At 36.2% G+C, this 26,465-nt stretch overlaps 1 protein-coding gene across 1 annotated transcript; it reads left to right on the top strand.

Annotated features, from left to right (window-relative positions):
- The first annotated feature begins 4,047 nt into the window (after positions 1 to 4,047).
- On the top strand, positions 4,048 to 24,505 carry LOC126773258 (probable cytochrome P450 6a14). The gene is made up of 9 exons (XM_050494075.1): positions 4,048 to 4,116; positions 4,212 to 4,410; positions 4,931 to 5,245; positions 6,281 to 6,399; positions 12,893 to 12,994; positions 17,087 to 17,302; positions 18,863 to 19,002; positions 19,941 to 20,067; positions 24,277 to 24,505. Exons 2-9 carry the CDS (start codon positions 4,289 to 4,291, stop codon positions 24,471 to 24,473), a joined length of 1,338 nt encoding a protein of 445 aa, XP_050350032.1. The 5' UTR covers positions 4,048 to 4,116; positions 4,212 to 4,288; the 3' UTR covers positions 24,474 to 24,505.
- Positions 24,506 to 26,465: the final 1,960 nt, after the last annotated feature.

Below are 26,465 nucleotides of genomic sequence, written 5' to 3'. Positions count from 1 at the left end.
AGTGACGTGAATCGAGTTTAAAACTAGTTCACCAAAAATCGCATCGCTCTGCCGTCTGACAATCTTTAAGCGAACTTTCACTCTTACAGCATCGAGTTGCGCATGTTTTGTTAACACATTCGGCTACTGCGCATGCGCGAGCTGTTGTGTAGTTGCGCGCCAAATTTTAATTCGAAGTTTAGTATTTTTGCAGTTTTGATTTCGATTTTGTTTGTTACGAAAGTTTTGAATTCAAAACCAATATTTTATATATTGTTTTTAAGTTGTTAATTAATAACAATGAAAATTTTGGTGCCGGTTATTCACTTTACATCGTAAATTGTTTTTTTTTTTAAACTATTCAATAAAATATTATATTTTAAAATATAATGTGATAACATATTGTAAAAATGTTCGGGTTTAAAAATATTCTATTCCAAACAGTGATTTTTTTAGCGTGGATTTTACAAAATTATACATTTGAAAGTGATATTTTGTGGCATATATGTACATATTTAATATATGTAAATCTTGTATTATGTGTGCTTATGTACGATTACGATTATTGGGTAAACCGAGGTGTGTATTCCCCCCCGGCTTTGCCCGTGGTGGGACATATTGGGTCAGTTGTCGCGGGAAAAGAGCAAGGTGGAATTTGTTTTAAAAAAATCTATGACAAATATAAGGCCAAAAAGATTTTAGGTAAGATTATTAAATGCATTATTATATCCTACTATTAAACATGTGAGTTTGTTAATTTTTTTGTTACGTTTTCATATATTATCTACTTAAACGACCGAATCGAAATGTCAGGGTTGTACAGAGAAAGACAAAGGGTTATTAACACATGTCAAATCGGTGAAACTAGAATACTAATATATAGTAATAACTATATACACAAGAATATATGTATATATATGATAAATTTTTTTTTATAGAATAGGTAGGCTGACGAGCAAATGGGCTACCCGATAGTAAGTGGTCACCACCGCCCGTAGACATTGGCATTGAAAGAAATGTTAACCATCGCCAATGCGCCGCCAACCTTGGGAACTAAGAAGTTTTGTCCCTTGTGCCTGTAATTAAACTGGCTCATTCATTCTTCAATACGGAACACAACAATACAAAGTACTGCTGTTTTGCGGTAGAATATCTGATGAGTGGTGGTACCTACCCAGACGAGCTTGCACAAAGCCACCAGTAAAAATAATCTGATGGTACTAGATGGTACTGATGGCCTAGTCAACATAGGCTAGTAAAAATAGAATTTATGTACAGTTAGGTATATGTTACTATATGTAAATTTCATTTGTGGAAATCAGTACAAACTATGCAAATTTTTTCCTAAATGACGGTTTCAAAAGAAAAGCTAATAAGAGCCTACTTGAATAAAGAATATTTAATTTGATTTCGACTCAAAATCCTTATAATGTTATTTCATAGCTTCAATAGAAGAACATTATTGAAATATGAATGTAATATTTTCTAGGAACCTTTTAATTTCTATGAATATTATTGTTACGTGTGTTTTAATATCCTATATTAAAACACACGCGAAATATTTATTTACATTTTATTCTGAATTCGTCGAACTGTAGATATTTTACTAAAAACTATATTAAGACGATGTTTTTGTTAGAAAATTTTAATTAATAAAAATATGAAATATACTATTTTTACTTTTTTTTTATGTTCGCAACTCAAGTCGCATGGTCAATACATATAACGCATTATTCAATAATTGATTTGTTCATTATGTCAAAACCAACATAAAAACACAATATTTAATAAAGATAAAAATGAAGCATAATACCTAGTAGATATATAGAATAATACCAGGTTTTTTTTTTATAGAATAGGAAGATGGACGAGCATATGGGCCACCTGATGGTAAGTGGTCCCCAAACGCCCTTAGACATTGGCATTGTAAGAAATGTCAACCATCGCTTATAGCCAATGCGCCACCAACCTTGGGAACTAAGATTTTATGTCCCTTGTGCCTGTTACACTGGCTCACTCACCCTTCAAACCGGAACACAACAATATCAAGTATTGCTGTTTTGCGGTAGAATATCTGATGAGTGGGTGGTACCTACCCAGACGAGCTTGCACAAAGCCCTACCACCAGTAATGTAACACACACACACACACACACACATATGAATGAACGCACGTATGACCGCACGCATGCTCTTTACATTCTCATCTCTATATTTATTACTTTAATTTGTAACTAAACTATTTATACTTTAATTACAAGCTTTAAGTTCTTAATATAATAATAGATATATATTTGAAACTCGATATGTTTAATAAGTATTATATTGACATCCTATCCTTAGAATCTTGACTTTCTAGCATTGTCCAGACAGTATCTGTAACAGCATAAAAATACGACGAAACGCATCGAAAAAAGGTAGGTAGTGCCCGCGCTTCCGTTGTCTCGTCTTGGCGGCACTAAATTTTAACATTGTGTATTAATAAATAAATAAACATATATTTACTATTAAAATTAAATAATTAGTTAAATATACTATTATATATTAGATGATTTAAACTCGTCATCCGTGGCTGTCGAATGACGTTTTACTATTTCGATCGAACTTGATAGCTTCATTGTCGTCACGCTCTGAAACTGATTGCCGTTATGTTGTATACGTCGTGTTATCGTAATAGTGTTATTATGAATATCTGCCTCGGTGGTATAGTAGCTAACTTATAAGGATATATGGTCCTGAGTTCAAATCTCGGCCAGTAGAAAAATGTTGGTTTTTCTGTTACAAAAATCTTAGTAGCCCATAACTCTGTTCGATCATGTATATTAGGAGTTTTTTTTGTACTTTAGATTAATATCACTTAAAAAGTTGGCAAGTAGGGGATGGATGTGGACTGCCCAAGATCGGGATGGCCGGCGTTCTATGTCTAGGCATTCGTCCAGCTGTGGACGGCAAAAGGCTGAAAAAAAAATCACTTCGTCTTATTGCCCCTGCTAGTGACTGTTTGGTTCGTTTTGCGTACAGATGATCGGATATGCAATTCAAAGTGTAAATGCTGCTAGCTTTCTTGTCACCATTCGATGCGGTTATTTTTGTGGCATTTGTGCTTTTTAAATTTTTATTTTTATACATGTTTTAAAAAGCCTTGATGTAAATAATTCTTACGTATATTATATTTAAAAGAACTTTGATTATAAATAAGACTATAAATAATTCATTAAAATTTAATAAATACATTTGAAAATAGTACGTGAAACGGCTGTACTGTAATGTCCATTTTTAAGTTCTCTGTACACGATGCCGCGAAATCTATTAACAATTATGTTAATTTCATTCGTAACTAATAACGACAATATAATTGTTTAGTTTATTTCACATTTGAGTTGATGAGGTCAATAAGTTGCAGGGCATGTGTGTTAAATGAGCCTTATTTGTATCAAGAAAGTTAGTTATTTAGCCAATATTTTGTGGGATAAGAGACAAGGGAAGGGATCGATACGGTCGAGATTACAACTTCTATTAAGGTCAGGCCAAACTAAATACATAGAACCTCCATGGTCAGTCTGAACCTTATTAAAATACGGTAAAAATGTAAAGTAATACATTATTTATTTCTTAGTAATTTAATTTTTATTTTAAATTGTATAATATTGCAAAAGGAAATTATTGATTTTGTTATAAAAAATAGTAATGGTATGGCGGGTAGGTTTGAATTTTTTTTATATTGTTATACTTTTAAGTACTGGTAAATATATACTCATAATCGTTGATAATTTTCAGATCGTTCGCTACAGTATTGTTTTTTTGCGTTAGTTTCGTGTTATTCAGAGTTAGTTATACTTTTTCTTTTTTAATCATATAATTGATTTAAGAGTTCAAAATACGGCTATAATTTTATAACTTGACCATAATTTGTTGTTGTTAACTTGATTTAAATTTAAATTGATATACTAATACTCCTTAAAACACCACTTGTTGAAATCGAATCATCGAATCAATTTGTTTATACGAATATTGTAGACAGATTAACGTGTTCATTGAAGCAAGAAAGGGAAACCCACAAGAACATCGTTCGAACGAAAACATTACGTATGAAATATTTTTCCTACCGAAAAAGGAGCGACGACCATTGGCATTGAAGGTTTTGTTTTCACAACCTCAAACGGTCGTCAGTTTTAAGGCAATCGAATTCAATCAGACAGAATGCCACTACAGAATTTATTCCAATTATTTCAGGAATTCACCAATTCTTTCGGCGAACTCTCGTGATCTGTGACCCTGAGCTCATCAAGCGGGTCTGCGTCAACGACTTCATGTACTTTACGGACAGGGGATTCTTCTTTGACAAGGAGCTGGATCCTCTGGCTGGGTCCGTTTTGTACCTGCGAGGAAATGAGTGGAAGAGATTACGAGCCAAGATATCTCCAATATTCTCGTGAGTATATAATTTTCAAAATTTAATATCCAGCTTTTTGTATATAGTCGTTCCCTTAATGTAACTACGTTAGTATTTGTATATCAGCAGCTTTATATGAATTTAAATATTTTAAGCAAATAAATAAAATACATATTATAACAACAAAGAAGAAGAAAAATGTCGCTTACGATTTTTTTTTGCATATTAACGTACGTAAATCTCTTCTTTTAACTGTTAATGAATTTCATAGTTCTTTGGTTGATGGTGAATATTCTAAAATATTTCAAGTAATTATGTACTTTCTCTTAAACTTTTACGCCACAAATGAGACGAAGTTTCGAGGTAATAAAATAACTACTTCTGCAATCATATAACGATTGAAAGATAATCTAACTATAATATTACTATTTCCTCTTTATATTTCCTATTGGAATGAATGACATCAAATTAAACTATATAAAGCCATTTAGTATAACGATATTTTGTAATCGAGTCAGTTTTATTATTTTCATTAATTTTATACTCATATATTTTTCAGACCAATAAAATTAAAGGGAATGCTACCAATAATAGAGAACACAGCGAACGAGTTTGTTCAACGAATACAAAAACTTCTAACCGAAGCAAATGATGAAAAATCAAACGAACCAAATGCAATTGGAAAAGAGTTCAATAATAACGATTATAAGTCGTCGGTGGTAAATTCAGATGAATTAGTGGGAGGTTACACAGCTGACGCGATAGTACCGTGTGCTTTTGGTGTTAAAAGTCACGTGATGGACAACGCTAACGATCCATTTGCGGTGGCACTTGGAGCCTTTTATGAATTATCATTCTTCAACATCTTTGAGAAGTATATGCATTTTGATATGACTATTTAATTGAGTATTCATCAGAAAACTGGAACATTTGGTCGATCCACATTGGATAATTATCCAATTGGTCAATGAACAAACGCTTATTTATATATTTATTCAGAACATCTAACAGATGTCATAGTTATAATACAAGAAAACACATGAAATAAGAATGAATAAAAAGTTGTTTACACTTCTAATTAAAAAATATTACGATATGCGTAAAGGAAACTGTTTTGCTACATCAAAATTCTAGCGCCTAAGACTGGTTGTTATGTATTATTATATATTTCGACATATATGCTGATGCTATAGCATGAAAATTTGTACCGTTTTATTTGAACTCAATAAAACAGTGATTTTTCGTGCACTCATACAATAATAATTATTATTTATTATCTAGAACAACCATAGAATGTACGAGAACAATTATTTCATTAAATGACCTTTCTATATACTAATTTATTTATTTTTTTACACGATTCAACTCACTACACTACCGCCTGCACCTTGTAAATATTCGAACTCTAAAACGCCGAGATGGCCTAGTAGTTAGAACGCGTGAATCTTATCCGATGATGGTGGGTTGAACCCGGGCAAGCACCACTGAATTTTCATGTGCTTAATTTGTGTTTATACTTTATCTCGTGCTTGACGGTGAAGGAAAACATCGCGAGGAAACCTGCATGTGTCTAATTTCATTGGAGCAGCGTGGTGGAATAAGTTCCAAACCTTCTCCTCAAGGCCTTAGCTCAGCAGTAGGACATTAACAGCGTGTTTCTGTTCCTTATATATTTAGTTTGCTAAATATTAATGACTTTACGTATAAGTGTTATTTAAAGGGTGATTAGTTGAACAATTATGAATCCTTCGCATGTTAAACAAATGATGCTAGTAGAAGAGAAACCGATGTTTAACTAAACACTCGCTTATAAGTAAGGTCATATGTGATTTGTTTTATTTGAATATTTGTGTCGTTATAAGTGCGATTGATAAAAATTTATTGTAACACAAATATTTATACATTACAGAATGATGAGACACCTGTGGCCGGCTTTCGTGTTGTTTTTTAAAATGAGAATCATACCAAAGAAAACACATGATTTCTTCTACAATATCGTAGTCAACGTTATCAAAGATAGGAAAAATGGTAAGAATTTGAAAAGTTTTATTACGTTTTGGTTATGTTCTACGTTTCGATTCTGATCTATATTTTGTATGGTTATGAAGTTGTTGTTCGAAATATTCTATCAAAAAATAAAGGACATCAATCCTATATTCAAGATTAAGTTACATTTGAAAACAACAATTTTTACTGGTTAGCTTTGCCGAAAATATATCTGATTATAAACGATAACAATGCGCACAGATGCATAGATTTTGACAGTGAAAGAAATATCATTTTAATAATTTCATTATTCGCATAATAACAGGAGAGGAGGCCTTAGCCCAGCAGTGGGACATTAACAGTCTGTTACTGTACTGTACATAATAACACTGATTCACTTAATCTTTAAACCGGACTACATAAAGATAAATAAATGTTGTAAGTTTAAATACCTTAACTTGGAATTTTGTTCTTCAAATTACAATGCAATTTCATGAGCAGCATATGATGCTGATGAAAAAACGAACTTAAGTAATTAGCTAAATAAAATCGTTATAATAATAATGTACTTTAATTTTATTATATTACGAGTAAAATACAGCCATAGTCTTAAATACGAACCAAAGCCAAAAGAAACGTCTTGTGCCAAAAAAAATCTCAGGAGAAGCTCGAAGTTTCGGCAGAGTTAACACTCCACCAAGTGCAGGTTTAAAACTTGTAGGGCATCTGAGATTTCAATTCAAAATTTTTCAAAGTATTATCATTACTGTTTTATAACGATCAAGCTATTTCTTCTCATTTTTAGTTTATTTTATACTAAATGACGTAGAATTTTTCCGTCATCGTTAAAACTTTATCAATTATCTTCGAGTTATCCTCAAAAAATTTAATGTTCGAAATATTGCTAAATAAATTGGACGTAAAAGTTACTGAAAAATTGTGATTTTTTAATTTCCCAAGGTTGGTGGCATATTGGCACCAATCTATAGTGGTGTGGTGGTTGTGAGTGGTGATCACTTACCATTAAGTGGCCAATTTACTAGGCTGCCTAAGTATTATAAATAATTAAAAAAGTTTAAAATAAAAATACTTTTTGGCGACAATGTAAATTATTCTATAGTTCTTTAGCGAACCAATGGATCTCCTATCCATTGGTTCCCGTTCTATTACTGTAAAAACTTCAACATATAAGACCCAATCCTATTACCTCTACTACCGACAGGACAGTTCGTTTCTCGTCCGAAAGTTCAACGAGGAAATGCTGATAGCATTCTTGCCACTTAGTCATGATTTACGATTATATACTATTTAGGTCCTCAATATAAATAATTATTACGTAAATAAATATTTTTAAACGGACAATTGATAATTGAAACAGAGGCGGTCTCTTGATTACGGAGTATATCGAGTTATGCCATGAGGTTATTAGTTGCAAGTGAATCAATTTACCTTTTATTCCGTGTCAACTGTATTTTACAGCTCTAAGAAAAGCTGAGACAAAATTAGATTAGTTACTTGTACAACAGACGATCAACATATTACCATTGGCTATATAAGCTCACACTGTAAAAATATAAACCAATTCATACACTATAATTAAGCAGCTTCTTTGAGGTTATGACACTGCAATCACAATGTACAGTACCTATTACAGTAGAGTAACAGATGTGTGGCGGTCGCCGATCTAATCGCACTACACATCCACTCGTATAATATATCCAAAAGGAGTAAATGCTCTAATAAATAAATGGGTAATGTGTAAATGTCCCATTGAGTAATGTGCTAGGCTCCACCGCGCTGTTCTTATGTGACTTGGACTTGGACACATGTGGCAGTTTCTCATTCAATATGCTTTCCTCACGTCGTTTTCCTTAAATTATAAACTCAAATTAAGTACATGTAAAATCATTACCATTTACCATTTATAATATTACATTACCGGAAGTTCTGAAAATCTATTCCCAAAAGAAAGTATTGAGTTAGAACTCATTTCTAAGAAAGAGAATTTTAAACATAACTGGGAACATTAGGTCATACAGCCCATATGACCCGTGTATTATAATTATGATGTCCAAATAAATCCCTGTTAATAATTTTACACGCGATTCCAACTACAAAAAAAGATATATTATAGATATATAGATTACGTCTACAAATAGACCTTGTGTTGGGGATGCTGATTGAGGTCGGTCCTGTGTTTGACGTTTGTAATGGTCGATACTAACCTTTTTATGTACTTTGTTGTGTTTTGGTTGCGAAGTATCTGTATAAACTATCTTGAATAAAATTTGTTTATAAAAAATTTTCAAATTTCAATTATTTTTGCCATACTTATTTTCGTGGGGCAATCTACACCCCGGAGATGATGGAGGGTTATGTCTGATTCGTACCGAAAAACGCCACTGTATTTCTTTGCTCCGCAGGTGGCGAGGATACGGGTACGCTTTCACATTTATCCACGACAATACTTATTATACGCTTGCCTTATTTTAAAACTTTTTGACATACTTAGTTTTACTTAGTAGACGCTCCCGTTTTGTAACAGTTTCGAGTATGAGAGTAATAAAAATGTAAGCTTAAAAATAATTATTAATACTCTATACGTCATGTCCCACTGTTAGGTGAAGGCGTTTTTTCCTCTTTCGGAAAAGGCATAGAACGTATCCCACGATGCTGCTCCATTGTACTGATGCTGCAACAAAGTACATGAAAAATAAAAGAATTAATAAAAATTATTAATAGGCGCTTTAAAACAAAATTAAGAATATGTGAAAATTAAGGAGGAGTTACTACTACAATGATTGTTGGTACATTTAACGAAGTCTTACTTCGAACAAAAGTGAACTGTGAACACAAATTAAGTTCTCTAAAACTCTTAAACTTCAATTAAGATCCAAGTGTTCCACTTACAATTTACTGAATCATCTCGTTCTTGAATTCATTTAGTTTTAAAGTCGGTAACTGTTATGATATTCGTTTCTTTCTTACTTCCTTAACATGATGATTCGATATACTAGTTTTTGGTGATTGATCAGCGTTATATATTTGTTAATGAAATTCTACGTTTGTACGAGTACATACGGCTACTTTATCAAATACGTTCTGAAAGTAAACAGACAATTCAGTCAGTGATAGAGCCTAAATAAAAATAAATCAATAAAATTATTAAAATAATAATCATTTTTATTTTTTTAAAATAAATATATTGACTTATTTTATTACACTTTATAGTCCACTTTACAGATTCTGTTATTATCCAAAACGAAATATACGCGTGGATTAAGATTGCTAACCTCAACTGCCAATGTCTATGTGTTTAATTCTTTTCTTAATCTTTAATTAATACTTATCACCATACATTTGACTATATACTGGCGTGAATTAATCAATCAATCAATCAACAGCCAATCGTTGTCCACTGCTGAACATAGGCCTCTCCCAAGGTGCGCCAAAGCTCCCTGTCCTCCGCCTTCCGCATCCAGTTGGTGCCCGCCACCTTCTTAAGGTCGTCGGTCCACCTGGCTGGAGGGCGCCCTACGCTGCGCTTGCCGATTCGCGGTCTCCACTCTAGGACTCGTCTGCTCCAACGGCCATCGGTCCTACGACATACGTGACCAGCCCACTGCCACTTCAGCCTGCTAATTTTGCAAGCTATGTCGGTGACTCCGGTTCTTTTCCGGATAATCTCATTTCTGATCTTATCCTTCAAAGATACTCCGAGCATAGCTCGCTCCATAGCACGCTGAGCGACTTTGAATTTGTGGACTAGTCCCGCAGTTAGTGTCCACGTTTCGGCACCGTATGTCATGGCAGGTAAGACGCATTGGTTGAAGACTTTCGTCTTCAAACATTGCAGTATAGACGACTTGAGGACTTGACGAAGGTTGCCAAATGCTGCCCATCCCAAGCGAATTCTTCGATCGGCTTCCTTCTCGAAGTTGTTCCTACCGACTTGTATTATCTGTCCTAGGTAGGTATATTCACTAACAACTTCGAGAGGTTTCCCCTCGACGTATATCGGTCCCGGCACGACATGCCTATTGAACATGACCTTGGTCTTGTCCAAGTTCATACCGAGACCGACACACCGGGAAGACTCGCCTAGGCTACGCAGCATTTCGGTGAGTTGTTCCAGCGACTCTGCTATGATGACGATATCGTCGGCAAATCGAAGGTGTGAGATGTACTCGCCGTTTACATTGACTCCATACCTAGTCCAATCCAGCGTTTTGAAAACGTCTTCCAACGCGTTGGTGAACAGTTTCGGGGATATTACATCCTCCTGTCTCACCCCTCTGCGCAGTTGGATCGCCTTCGTCTTACAGTCCTGGATGTGGACAGTCATTGTAGCGGCGTTGTACAGACATCTCAGTACCTCGATATATCTCCAATCGATATGACATCTCTGCAATGAGTCGAGCACTGCCCAGGTTTCGATGGAGTCGAAGGCTTTCTCGTAGTCCACAAATGCCATACACAGCGGCTGATTGTACTCTTCGGTCTTCTGCACAATCTGCCGAACAGTATGGATGTGGTCCACGGTGCTGTAGCCTGATCGAAAGCCGGCTTGCTCTGGGGGCTGGAACTTGTCAAGTCGTCTGGCGAGACGGTTCGTGACGACTCTTGAGAACAGCTTATACACGTGACTCAGGAGGGAGATTGGTCTGTAGTTTTTCAAGAGGGTTTTATCACCTTTCTTGAAAAACAGTACCACCTCACTCCCGCTCCACGTTTCCGGGGTCTTGCCATGTTGGATGACGGAATTAAAGAGGCTTGCTAGCTCTTTCAGGACCGGAGTCCCGCCTGCCTTAAGCAACTCTGTTGTGATTCCGTCATCTCCCGGAGCTTTGTTGTTTTTAAGCTGTTCTAGAGCCGCCCTAATCTCTCCTTGGTCAACGACCGGGAGCTCCTCGGAGTAATGGTGCATAAGAGGGGCGCGCTGGTCTTCAATACTGATTCCCACGGGTTTATCCGATCTTGAAGAGAACAACTGCCCATAAAACCTCTCTACTTCTCCGATAATCTCAGGCCTAGAGGTAACGACCCCACCATTTTCAGTTTTAAGTTTTGTCAGACGCGGCCTCCCAAACTTGCGAGCGAACACTTTCGATCCCCGATTTTGCTCAATCGCAGCCTTGATGGCACGGGTATTGGAGCGTCGGAGATCGCGTCGCGTCAGCGTTTTTATTGTTCGGTTTAAGGCCTTATCTGACAAAAACGATGGTAGTTCTCGTCGTTTTCTCAAGGGCTCGAGTGTCTCAGCAGAGAGTTTTGGTGCGTTGTCTCTTCTCTGTGGCGGAAAACACTTGCGGGATGTGTTTTGCAGTATTTTGACCAGCGTGTCGGTTTTCTCATCAATGCTGCTTATGGTTTCCAACGCGGTGAATTGATTTTGAAGTTCCATTTGGAACTTTTCGGAGCCTTGAGCAGTTTGGAGCATGGTAGGTCGGAGAGTAGACCTCATCATTCTCGATCTTTCGGCTTTTAAGTTGATATTTAGAGTGCCTCGAACCAAGCGGTGATCACTTCCGGTATTAAACCTGTTGATCACTGAAACATCTCTAAATATGTGCCTTTTATTCGAAATGATAAAGTCTATCTCGTTCCTTGTCACGTTATCGGGGCTTCGCCAGGTCCACCTCCTCTGAGGCTTTTTTGAAAGAAAGAATTCATCAAAAAAAGCCCCTGCGCTTCGAGAAAGTTTACCAGCATTTGCATTTAAAGTCTCCCATAACAACATTGTAGTGGGCCCTCGAGGTGTCGTTGAGGCCTTTGCGATGTCCTCGTACATCGCTTCGACCACATCATCAGAGTATGTCGAAGTTGGCGCATATACCTGTACAACCTTCAGGGAGTACCTGTCGGAAAGTTTTAGGACAAGGTACGCTACCCGGTTCGACACACTACTGATTTCCACAATGCTGCTAATGAGATCCTTTTTGACTAGAAAACCGACACCACCCTGGGAGAGGTTATCACCTTCGCGGAAGTAGAGTAAGTTACCGGACTCTAGAGTTATCGTGTCCTCCCCCTGTCTTCGGACTTCAGATAACCCCAGTATATGCCAGTTTATATGACTTAACTCTACTTCTAATTCGGCGAGGTGATGGTCCAGCCTCATCGAGCGTCCATTATACGTTGCCATTTTCAGTCGTTTTATACGGTAGCCTGCCGTGAACCGGTGATTCTTAGCACCCCCTGCCCTGCCGATACCGCGACCGCTACCTTGGTCGGGCTTAGCGGGCTTGCCGGTAACTGGGGGCCTTTTTTTGGGCGCATCTGCCATTAAGGGAGGGGTTTGCCCATACTCGCCGCGCTGGGCAGGCGTGTTGGCGAGCGCAGTAGGGGGTAAGATGTTTATGGGAGGGGGGACGCTGCTGCCCATCCCCCCTTTTTCCCGTCCCTCAGTCGCCTCTTACGACACCCACGGGATGAGATTGGGGGAGTACTATTCTAAGCCAGTACTCCACGGCTAATTAATATGATTAATGAATTAATGAATTAATAGCAAATTTTAATTTGAGTAATATTTCAGGAGTACAAGAAAAACGTGGCGATTTTATTGACATGATGATGGCTTTGAGGAGTGAAGACAGAACTGATACAGCGGAAGAGAAGGAAAATGAAGTTAAGATCAGTGAGTATAAGCCTCATACATGGTTTATAGATAGATAAAAGTATTTGGATGGATGTGAGATAATCTGGTTCTTTGTCCAGACTACAGCTACAATCATGTCGACTACAATAGGCTCTTACGACTTAGATTCGACCGAGAAGTACCGATCAGTAGCTATCATCAATCATATACATAATAATCATATTAAACTTATATATTTTATATGACAACAATTAGCTATTACTAATTTCAACCGTTTTTTTATAATCTTTATAATGTATCCGATTTGCACATAGGATATTTAAGAGCGATAGTGCATAAGTTTGTGTAAAGAACATTCGATACTTTCACACGACTAATGAGATGGTAAGCTTGAGAGATCGTCTATGATCAAAGATATTGCTTGCTTTCCGAGGCACAATGTAACAATATCAACGCCGTTAATCCGGGATGCTACTGAGTCTTTTTGCCAGAAAACCCAGTAACTTTACTGATTCGTTCAGAGATTCGAACCCGCGACCTTGAGATATGAATGCACGTAATGTGACTCCGCTATTATATGTATATATGTACATGTACTTTGGTATATATATATGTTCTTTGATAGTGTAGACACGAGATACGATATTGGGGCGTTCAAGACGAAGAGTTAAGCTAGATTTATACGTCGTAGAAAGGATCATTTAGAGAGATTTAATAATATTAAACGAATGGGGAACGGCAAAATCAAATTAAGTATTATTAAAGCATCATAACTAAGGACAGTTTTGATTAAGATCGTTTTTGTTCATAATATAACCAGTGGTTACAATACGCCCCCTTTTTATTCGGTTATTTTTTATTTTTTAACAGTTTGGCCATGGATTTTTTCGACCACTACATACCCATTGTCGTACGTAATATTTTATGATGATCAATTCAGTAGTTAAGACGTGAGTGCGTTAAAACAAACTCAATTACGCATTTATAATATTAGTTAGATGAACACCAAAAAAACCTTTATTATGTTTTATTTCATAATCGATTTGTATATATTTCATTAAAATCGGTTCAGTTGTTCGAATGTTATTGATTTACAAACATTCAACACACACAAATATTCGTAATGATAATATAAGTAAAATTAATTAATTCAATTACAAGTATTCGATTAATATATACATACATATAAATAAAATTGGAGTGTCTGTATGTGATTTTATCAATAATTACAAGGTACCATTTAGTCGGTCTATCAAAAGTTATAAGAACTCGACGTTCACGTACGTATCTTTGTTGTTCACTATTTTAGGCTTATCTATTACATTATACACTCGTTTGTCCAGTAGCTTTGTATAAGGCCGCTGACCCGGAGGTCCTGGGTTCAATTCTCAGGTCGGGCCAATGAAAAAATTTATTGGGTTTTTCTATCAGGAAATTCTTAGTAGCAGCCCGGAGTCTTGATGTTGGAAATGTATACACTTCCATGCCTCGGAAAGCACGTAAAGCTGTTGGTCCTGCGCCTGAACTCTTTCCGGTCCAATCGGATTATGAGAGCTAGGGAATAGAGAGTACACCTGTTTTTGCGACACACTCGTGCACTATAATATGTGCTGTGCAGTTGGCTAATCCCTCTTGAGATTGGCCGCCGTGGCCGAAAGCGGTCTGGAGGAAATTATGCATACATATGTATAATTCAAATAGATTAAGATGGGAGATGGAGATGTTGTTGGATTTTCGTCACAAACTGGAATCTACGCTGGCAAATCCGCGGGCTTTGCTATTATTCTATAAAATTACGTCACTAGGCATCTAATCTGACTGCTGCCATGTTGTTTCATCGAATAGAGGCATAAACATTTAATTTAATTTGTTGATATAAATTATAGTTGATTATTATCAGAATAACGAACGTGTAAATGTATTTAGTTATTTATATTAGTTTATTTGGTCGATCTTTGGTCTTTAGCAGATTTATTTATTTATTTTATTCTGGACAACCAACAATAGATACATTAGATAGACAGTTAAATGGAAATTGAAAAGGTTTTTCAATCTCCATTTAAAAGAAAAGGAAGGCGGACGAGCATATGGGCCACCTGATGATAAGTGGTCACCAACGTCCATAGACGTTAGCATTGTAAGAAATGTTAACCATCGCTTACATCACCAATGCGCCACCAACCTTGGGAACTAAGATATTATGTCCCTTGTGCCTATAATTATACATGTTTTACTAGTCAAAGGTTATCACATCATTCGTAAAAGCATCACATTATAAATAATCATTAAATAAAGTAAATCATTTACAATTACAAGTCCGTAAAAATACAAATACATTTTATTGTGAAATTATTATTAAATTTACGATTAAATATTTATATATTTTACCGGTGGTAGAGCTTTGTGCAAGCTCTTCTGGGTAGGTACCACCCACTCACCAGATATTTTAGCGCAAAACAGCAGTATTTGGTATTGTTGTGTTCCGGTTTGAAGGATGAGTGAGCCCATGTAATTACAGACACAAGGGACATAACATCTTAGTTCCCAAGGTTGGTGGCGCATTAGTGATGTAAGCGATGGTTAACATTTCTTACAATGCCTATGTCTATGGGCGTTGGTGATCATTTACCATCAGGTGGTCCATATGCTCGTCCGCTTTCTTATTCTATAAATATATAAATATATATAAACTTATATATAATTTTAGGGAAAAAATTTTAGAGAACAAAAGAACAAAAGGTCATAATTATATATAATTAGTGAATAATAACTCAAATTGGATCGATTTCAAGATAGTTCATTGAGGGCAACTATTTACGTAATTCAAAATGTTGCGTAATTGCTTTGATAACGATCAAGATCGAAATGTACGTTCTAATAATGAAATTAGTATAACGGTTACATATACCATGCGATATTTTAATAGCTCTGCAATATTATACAATACAGAAAGTCATTGATTGATATAATTTTATTTTGCTTGCCCGGGCTGAGCCCACGGTCATCGGTTAAGATTCACGCGTTCTTACCACTGGGTCATCTCGACAACCTACTATACTAATCTACTTAACTATTTATATCCACTTTAATTTTACTTCCAATTTCATGATCACTATACTGACTATTCATACCATATATTATCACGATGTTTTCACTCACCGCCGAACACGAGATGAATTATAAAAACGATTTTTGCACATAAAATTCAGTGCCGGTTGAGGTTAAGATTCTCGTCTTATCATTTCTTATTAAAATGGATTTCATATATTCGAAGGAAATTTAAGTCGTAACTAATCAAGATAAGTCTTCTTTAAGAAAGGTTGTACTAATAACAGCTCCACTATCCTACACTCTCGTTCAATTCAATTCTTTGTTTAATGGCTCCACACTCTAGAATTTCCACCGCAGAAACGATTCCGACATTTCTATTTAGATAAAGGAAAGTGTTTATCTCGAAGTTTTCATTGAGTTCTTATGGATTTTCTGTGTGATTTTCCGCTCACGAATGAAGATAATTGAAACAGATTATAATTAAAACGATTACATCTGTGACGCTCTGAAATAACTCTAGCCTAGTCTAGCATGGGGAATGATACAATACATTTAAATCAGTGCCTAAGTTTATGACAAGCATTCCTTAGTGCGTTCAATGCGTTCAGAGACGTGATTAAGCATACAAATTACTTTTAATTGTTATTTATGTCTAATAAGTAGCTTTTTGGCTGCAAATTCCTGGATACGAATTCCAGATCAAGTCTGTAAAAACTGATTTATATCTCATTAATGAAAACTCTTAGCAACATCTCGGAGTTAGCAAGTTGGCAATTCAGTTCCATGATTCTGACAGCACGTAAAGCCTTTGAGCGAGCACTATTTGATGACTAATTTGGAAATTTGAACACATATACATACACATAGTATTTTCTTCATCTATCTTCTTCTTCTCTTATAAACCTTTTCTTAAATATTCATCCAAATTATACGAAACTGGAGAGTTATTCAGCGTATTGTACCTTCCCAGACGCGCAAACCCGTCTGGGAAGGCGTTCCGACGGGTTTGCACAAAGCATCAAGTAGAATCCAAGTGACTTTAAGTCGAAGTATTTAACGATGAATTAATAATAATTACAGCGGACATGGTGATAGCAGCGAATGCATTTATAATATTTCTTGGCGGTTACGAAACGACATCTTCAACCCTGGCCTTCCTGTTCCTTGAACTGGCGGCTCACCAAGAAATCCAAGAAACAATGAGAGATGAAATAAAGGAAGTATATAAGAAACACGGGAACAAGATGAGCTCTGAAATGTTGCAGGACTTAACTTACATGGATATGGTTATACAGGGTATGTAGTTCTTTATTGTTGTTTTCATTCCATTTTTATTTATTTACATTGGCAGATTGGTATAATAATAATAATGTCTTCCAGACCGATTTCGGTCACGGCGGCCAATCTCAAGAAAGATTAGTCAACTGCACAGGACATATTATAATGCACAAGTGTGTGCGCAAACACAGGTGCACTCTCTATTCTCTAGCTCTCATAATCCTATGGGAAGGCAACCCGACACGACCGCAAAGAGTTCAGGCGCAGGACCAACGGCTTTACGCGCTTTTCGAGGCACGGGAGTGTACACACTTCTAACTTCTTGACTCCGGTCTGCTACTGAGAATTTTCTGGCGGAAAAACCCAATGACTTTTTATTGGCCCGATCTGGGAATTGAACCGAGGACCTCGGGGTCTGCGACCTTACATCAAGCCACTAGACCAACGAGGCAGTGCGGAAGAATATCTGATGGGTGGTACTTACCCAGACGAGTTTGCACAAAGCCCTATGAAGTGTCGTTCGTCATACAGTCTAATACAATATTACATAGGACAAGGATAATAACATATTCGTATATTCTCATCTTAAAGTGTCATAGAATGCCGAGCGATATGGAAATAAGATATTTAAATCACTTCACTACAGTAACAGCCTGTTAATGTCCCACTGCTGGGCGAAGGCCTCCTCTCCCTTTTTGAGGAGTAGGTTAGAAGCTTATTCCACCACGCTGCTCCAATGCGGGTCGGTAGAATACACATGTGGCATAATTTCAATGAAATTAGACACATGCAGGTTTCCTCACGATGTTATCCTTCACCGTCAGGCACGAGATGAATTATAAACACAAATTAAGCACATTAAAATTCAGTGGTGCTTGCCCGGGTTTGAACCCACGATCGTTGGTTAAGATTCACGCGTTTTAACTACTGGGTTATCTCGACACTTCACTACATATTATTAAATAAAGTCCCGTTGCACCTGTCTGTGTTAACGCGTTAAACTCAAATCACTCATGTGTTCCCCTCCTCTTACAACCCGGGTTCCTTCAAACGAGGCGTGAAGAGGCATCTTGCGGGCCGGCAAGGCGAAGGCGGCTAGTGCAGAACGTTTTTCCCGTCTGTACTGGCCGTCGTCGCGTTTGGACTCTACTACCACTTACCATCAGGTGGAGTAGAGTCATTTGCCATCCCGGCGAATATATAATAAAAAAAACCTATTGAACTGATTTTAATACGGTCCAATCCAATAGTTAAGTATTGGACGAAGTGATTTTTAAGGAAGATTTATGTGTATTATTCATTAATTTAGAGTTAGATAGAGAGGGCATGTGTTATGTATAAAAAAAATAGTAGTAGGACATACTTTCCATGAGAGTCGATCTTTCATCATAACAAATTACATCAAATTCGGTTCAGTGATTTAAACGTGAAATCGAACACACAGACGGAGATACTTTCCCATCATGATCTTAGATTGTAAAAATATTTTTTTTTCTTTTTAAATTGAAACGATTGACTTGTATTTATACGGGTTATATATATGTTCGAATTAATTTGTTTATAAAATTTATTTTCTAGAGATATTACGACTGTACCCTCCATTCCCCACAATCCAGCGCATGTGCACGATGGACTATCACATTCCGGGCACCGATGTGGTGCTGGAGAAGGGTACCATCGTGGTGTTCCCCACGCTGGGCCTACATAGAGATGATCAGGTGCTTATAGCTTTTTTAAATAAAATATAATAACCTAATAAATTACATATGTGCTAATGCTGTGTCTTCTTCTTTCGAATGTGAAATCAATAATGTCAGAAAGAGATAAATCAGTGTTTAACTAAACAGCCGCTAAGTAGCGTTTATAAGTAAGATCGTTATTGTTTAAATATAAGTATTATGTGTCATTGAAATAAGGTTTATTTTTGAACGGTGATTGATCGATGTATGGACTGGACTTAACTATAAATTATATCATAATAATAGCAAGTTTTTTAACTTTGTGTGAGAGTTTGTGGTTTGAGTTAGATAATTGAGTTACTTTACAGTTGTATAATTATTGCGATGTATTTATTACGTTTTGTGTATAGTTTCATTTTTACATTTTGGTTTAAAAGTTCCTCTATGAGTGGGTTCCCGCGGTGTGTGATATTACGGACTGAATCTACTGGACCGCATCGACGCATTGTGGTTAGAGTATTTTCTGTGAAAATCTCTTGTAGTGCTTCGAATCCACTGGAAATCGGTAAATTCAAAGGTGCGGTGCGAGCTCGTGCGCTGTGGTCCGCAGTCATCCGCATAAACATAGGCGAGCATGTCAAAACTGATTATTATTAGCTGCAGTGACATGTTCTCTTTCATTTCGCATTCAGGAATGACAAAAAAGACAGACACGCAACGTCGCGAAAGCCTTGGTGCGGTGCGTGACTGACCGCGGTCTTCGACCGTGCTTAAATAATCCGCAAAATCACACACCGGAGGAAGTCACCTCAAGAAGGAATGCAAAGCAACGCCATCTCTTATTGTCATACCATTACTACTTTGCCTTATAATTTTGTGTTTTAAGATTAATGTAATATCGGACTATCTATCTGTTCGTCTTTATCCAACCCGCATCAAATAACATGTAAAAAGAGACGAACAATGTATTGTTCCAGTACTTTCCCGACGCGGAGTCGTTCCGGCCGACCCGCTGGCGCGCGGCGGGCGCGGGCGCGGGCGCGGCGGCGGCGGCGGCGGCGGGCGCGTACGCGCCGTTCGGGGACGGCCCGCGGTACTGCGTCGGTGAGTTCGGATCCGGAGTTATATGCTCGTTGCGTCTTGTTCGTGTGATGCAATCGATTGAATATCTTTATTTTGTTTTTTTTTTTTAGAATTCTATATTCAAAGATAATGACTTAATAAACTATATCGTAAAGTCACACATGCCGTGACTGAAATCGTTCAAAAGGACATCATGTGTGTGTGTATACGGGTGCTTATCGCCATAACCTTTTCTCATCGCATATTTGTATTTATGACTATATAATAAATTATTATAAAATAAATCAGGCAGTCGTCAAACTCGGTTTAGTAGAATAATCGTAGTATTTCAGACCTTTACCGACTAATCGTTACACGGAGTAATTAAATTTATGTTAATAATTTACATTAGCATGTCGATAATGCGAAGCCACTAATTTATCCTCTACGATAAGCCAGCGCAACGCGCCTAAGGAAGTTTTCACTTCAACACACAGAATAGATGAAACCGCGATGATACATCCTCACATTCTTAAAAGAAACATTCGATAATTCAAGCGTTTCTCCGGTGTATGTTGGAGTCAGAATTTTTACTATCTCGCAATGTTTTTTATGTTACTGCAAATCATTAGATGAATTTTAAAATAATTTAATCAACTACAATGGGTTACTTGTTTTTTTTTTTAAATTTCGAAATGAATTTTCTCATTTGTATAACACATACATATGCTACTGGATTACTCTATGAAGCTTTACATAGTATGTTCATATTCTAGCTATATTAGTTACCTATTCCGGCTCACAGCATCTCGGTATCTTATCGTAAGATAAACAGAATACCTACATACCTACATATGTCTTTACACACACTATGTCTTCTAAACTCAGTCCTTAAAATATGCACCATATGGACCACCTGATGGTAAGTGGTCACCAACGCCCTTAGACATTGGCATTGTAAGAAATGTCAACCATCGCTTACATAGCCAATGCGCCACAAACCTTGGTAACTAAGATTTTATGTCCCTTATGCCTGTAACTACACTGGCTCACAAACCCTTCAAACTGGCACACAACAATACCAAGTACTGCTGTTTTGCGGTAGAATATCATCTTAAACAATTAACGTCGTATTTCAGAAAATTAACACAAATAATGAATTATACGCCTAAACCTTTCTTTTTTTTTTTCACAAAGTGAAACCTTCAGAAAGGTACCCAGCTCCCATGGGGAGGGGGAAACTGGGTTATGTGGGATTCTTACCCACTAAAACCACTGCGATGTTCGTCCTCTGCACGGATCGGAGAGGCTGCGGGATCGTGTTGATATAACGCGTCCGCGGCCTCTCCCGTGCTTCGCTCCGCTCGTGGCTCGGCGGATCTCTCCTCAGGGGATACGCCTAAACCTTCCTCAAGTATCACTCCGTCCACTGGTGAAAATCGTATGAGAATCCGTTTCTACCGAACGGAGTTTTTGAGTTTATCGCGTTCAGGCAGACAAATAGACAGACGCGGCGAGAGTCTTTGTTTTATAATACGTAGTGTTAAAAATGTTAGTCCATTAACGAGCTACGAGAATGACAGCTACACAGGAGTATGTAATGTCACGGAGCTCACGCCATTACGTTTAAGAAAAAAACATAAATTGACACTTTTGCATCGCCGTCCGCTGTCAACGCACACAATTTTTCACATTTTTTTATTATTTTCTTTATTATTTTCTATATTGTTCGCTATTCACGATTCAAATGTAATATTATTTAAATACATATAAGTTTTAAGTAATTACGTCAAAAGAAAAAAAAGTTTTACTTATACGTACAAATTCACGCAACCGTCATTAAGATTCATCAAGCTACATCCATACATTGACGTCATAGTCTACACGTAGTGATTATATATTTATAGTATTTAAAATCAAACACACGTACACTTCAACGTAGACGTTGTATTCGGTAATTTGATTCAAATTGGTAAAGTTTCACTAAAATAGAACAAGGTTATGGCTGGCCTTTGAACTTAGCTATATAATTTAACTATTATACGCTCCGTGGACACGATACGAGTAACTTTCGTAATGACTAATATTACGTCCACGTCTTTGTTCATTATAAAATATTCCTATTGCTTTTTACTAATATTTTATTAAGATTATTTTAGTGTATCCATTTGTTCAGCTTGAAATTAAATATATAATATTATTAGTTTCAAATTTATTATAAGTGGTTTTTCAAATGATTTCGGGCCTGGTGGCCATTTTCATGTTCCAATATATAAAAACCTAAAATGACCGAGGAGTGACCAGGTGCAAGCTGAACAGTTAACCTTTGTAAAGGCTTTCTTATTGACTCAGATAGGCGAACTATCAAATGGGCCAGTATGGTACGCGGTCACCAACGCCAATAGACATTGACACCATATTGTACATATATTTATATATTATAAATATGCATATTAACCATCTAGATGTCATGCCTCCCTATGTTATGCCATGTGCCTGGCTCACTCACCCTTTAAACTCAACAATTAAGTATCGCTTTGTGATTCGTGGGTGGTATATACCTATGCACAGGGGGTTCTGGTCTCCTCGGTAAGTCTAAAATACATGTAAAAACGTACGACATGAGATGAATTCGACTTTGACCAAAAAATATACCTATGCACAAAGCCATACCACCAAGCTTGCCTTTCCAAGTCAAGGGAGTTTCGACCTACGACGAACTTAAATGACTTCTCGAGAGTAGAATTTGTTGAGAGAAATACCTGATAAGTTTATAAAACTGTTTCCGAGAATTGAACCCGAGATCTTTCGAAACCAATAAGGCATTTAATCCTCAAATTTATGTTTAATACACACACACAACAATTTACTTTAAGACTTGACTGACTGAATTTGATTTTCTGAAACATTGGCTAAACTCAGATTAACTAATATATGTTCAATCTGAATTGAAAAAGTTCAAAATCAAATTAATTAATTTTCATTAATCTTAATTATCATTGATAGGTAGCAGCTGATGACGTAATAAGCGACCAATCAGCATACAACATTCCATTATTATTCTTCTAAAACAACCATACGAAAGTGCTTATAAGGGCTTACTTGCATAATATTTTTCGACTATAGAAGTATAGGTGCAGTTAAATTTCGCCCTTTAACGCCTGTTCGTACAATTTTTGCTTATTAGTGGCAAAGTTATCCTTACAAGGAATTCTTTGTAAGCGCTTTGATACGGTCTCAGGCGTTCTTTTACAGAAATACGAACGGATAATTCAGTATATGCGAATATAAACTCTATAACGTATGAACAAGATCGCTTTTCGTTTGTGTGAGTGAAAAATGTCACCAATAATACCAGGAAAGAAACATTACTACTGCTTATTATAGTTATTGGAATATTAAAATGTGTATGATGGATTGAAATAATAATAAATTGTGTTTATTTCGTTCAAAATTAAAGAAAATATTTATTTTTTATCTTTTTTTTAAATTACGATCGACGTGTGAATGTGCTTCTTAATGGTGAGAGGTCACATATGGTCTTACACAATAATTGTGACTACAACCATTGCATATAAAATGCAATACTCCACATGCATGTAATTATTATTAATAATAAGTAATTCCTTAGCATACAATTCCTAATGTTATAATTTTTAGCTTAATTTTTTTTTTATAGAATAGGAAGGCGGATGAGTATATGGGCTACCTGATGGTAAGTGGTCACCAACGCCCATAGACATCGGCATTGTAAGAAATGTTAACCATCGCTTACATACATACCAACCTTGGGAACTAAGATGTTATGTCCCTTTTGTCTGTAACTACACTGGCTCACAAACCCTTCAAACTGGAAAACAACAATACCAAGTACTGCTGCTTTGCAGTAGAATATCTGATGAGTGGGTGGTACCTCCCCAGACGAGCTTGCACAAAGCTCTACCACCAGTACATTTTTCGAATGTCCTTAAAAAATCAATTTTAGGGTTTTCTCTTATACCTAAGATAACTTATCATGTAAGATATGTATTAGTTAAAATAAGTATATTAAGCATAAAATTAGACTGGCTCACTCTGACTTCGAAATCATTATGGCTACTGCTGAGCTCCATAGGTGTAACAGCCTGTGAATGTCCTACTGCTGGGCTAAAGGCCTCCTCTACCTTTTTGAGGAGAAGGTTTTGGAGCTTATTCATTAATTATATTAATATATTAATTAATGAATTAATAAACATTGCAATTTTTTTCCAGGTAAAAGATTCGCACTGAACCAAATGAAATGCTGTCTCGTAAAGCTGCTGTTACACGTGCGTATATCGCCCGTTACTAAAGTCGACGAGCGCGGTCGAACGTTCGTCGAAACGCGAACGAAACCATTCGTTGTTGACATTCGAGCGCCCATGACGTTACATCCTGCTGATTCGAGAGTTACACTTAGCTTATTATGACGTCACACATGTCAAGATTATATAAAAACCTTCACAAATGTTTGATCAAAGTTACAACAACTTACCATTTTTGTTTAATATTTGGAAATGGCCGAGATAATGAACAAAAACGCTAACGCGTTGGCAGTATTTGACCGCCATTTTGAATTTAGATGACCCGTGAACTTTTGTAAGGTCGCCGCTAACCTTGTCATATATGTGTTTTTTTTGTAAGAAGTATAAAAGTCATCCTGATAAATGTAACCGAAAACATAAAATAATAATAAAGAATAACAAAATAAAAATTGTACGTATAATTTAGCTTATAATACTATAAGGAAATTAAACGAAATATGTCAATTCACAAACCGTCACAACCTCTTTTCCGTCACTCACTTCGTATTTCACGTGAAATTTACGGTGATACGCTATTTTGATGCGTGTGTCCTTTAAACTTTATAATTATTAAAGTCATTTTCGCAAATCACTCCCTGGCATTTCGAAATCATGTTCTGCGGTGCTCGAGTTTGTTCATAACGAAAAGCACTTCAGTCTTGAATCGTGGGTAGCAATTGTATGAGAACAGAATTAGCACTCATTTATACTTATATTAATTTTAATGTAATATATATATATATATATACATATTATATTTATGTATTATTCACAATCGAAGCCAAATATAGGCATAAAATATATTTACGTATCGTGGGGAAGGTTGTGATTGTTATAAACAAATTATGTATGTAAATTGAAAATAAAGGAGTTGATAACTTTTGTTTATTTATTTTTTAATGTGAATCATCTAAATGACTCGCCGTACCGTACGCCGTGACGGCGAACGGTATGACGCTCTCTTACGCCGTCATTGTACGTTAGCAAGTTTTTTTTTTAATGTTTATACGGTGGACGGGCAAATGGCCACCTGTTGTAAGAAGTATTAATCATTCCTTACATCGCCAATGTGCCAGTATCTCTAGTTACACTGGCTCATCATCCTTCTAATCGGAACGCAACAATACTATGAATTGCTGTTTGGCGGTAGAATATCTGATGAGTGGTTGGTACCTACCGAGATGGGCTTGCACAAAGCCCTACCATCTAGAAAATAATCTCATTAGTTCTCTATAAGACGTTCTAATAAGGTTTTAAGAATAAACCATCAGTTACAAATGACGAAAGACTTAATACAATACAGATAATTTAAAAATATTTACAACAATTTTTAACTACTACTACATTAAGGTAAATTGTTTTTTTTTTTTAATTTTAGCACACTAGCCAGTGCTATTAAGATAAAGTATTACAAATGGTAAAACAAACACTTTTTTTATTAATATAATATTATTAATTTATTTTATTCACTGGCAATACTTTAAAAATACATTGTTTAATCATAAAACTTCTAATTTAACACTTGAAGGTATAACCACAGTATTTACATTAATACTATAATACATAATGATATCTTAAGCTTATTTAGCATAAAATTTGCGTAATATTTTAAGATCATGAATGCAAGCGCACGAAGTTTTTTAAATCAAATCGCGGTATCGTCTAGAGATTTTCATGCTCACGTTCCACCGGAGAAGATTATCCGTCGCATCTTTGCATAATATAAACCGACTTCGGCTTTACTGGAATCTCCCAATTTCACACCCTCCGTGTCCCGCAGAGCCCATTCTGTCGGTTCCAGCGATCGTCACTACAATTAAACCAATGCCACATGTTCGCAAGAATCTCTTTTCACTATAAACAATATCTGATTTTTAATATTATTATTTAAAGCTCTGATTCATTTCACAAATATTTTTAATCTTGTCGAATGTCTGGTGATCGTTTTTTTGTTACAGTTAATAGAACTTCCAGATGATTCATTCCAATGAAATAATGTAAAAATTCTGCCACCTTGTACTACTTCTTACATAGTCAATATAAAAAAAGATCAGCTAGCATAAGCTAGCAGCATAGATTACCCAGGTATAAGTTCTAAGGTACTTATTACCTAGGCGA

The sequence above is a fragment of the Nymphalis io genome, chromosome 14 (genome assembly GCF_905147045.1).
Source record: "Nymphalis io chromosome 14, ilAglIoxx1.1, whole genome shotgun sequence".
Taxonomy (NCBI): Eukaryota; Metazoa; Arthropoda; class Insecta; order Lepidoptera; family Nymphalidae; genus Nymphalis; species Nymphalis io.
This window is presented reverse-complemented; position numbering and strand designations above follow the sequence as displayed.

What these genes read in the sequence shown, in the direction of transcription:
- LOC126773258 (XM_050494075.1), top strand. Translation starts at nt 4,289, where the DNA reads ATGTACTTTACGGACAGGGGATTCTTCTTTGACAAGGAGCTGGATCCT. An exon ending in AAGATATCTCCAATATTCTC is followed by an intron (nt 4,411 to 4,930) that starts GTGAGTATATAA and finishes TATATTTTTCAG; the next exon opens with ACCAATAAAATTAAAGGGAA. An exon ending in GCCTACATAGAGATGATCAG is followed by an intron (nt 19,003 to 19,940) that starts GTGCTTATAGCT and finishes GTATTGTTCCAG; the next exon opens with TACTTTCCCGACGCGGAGTC.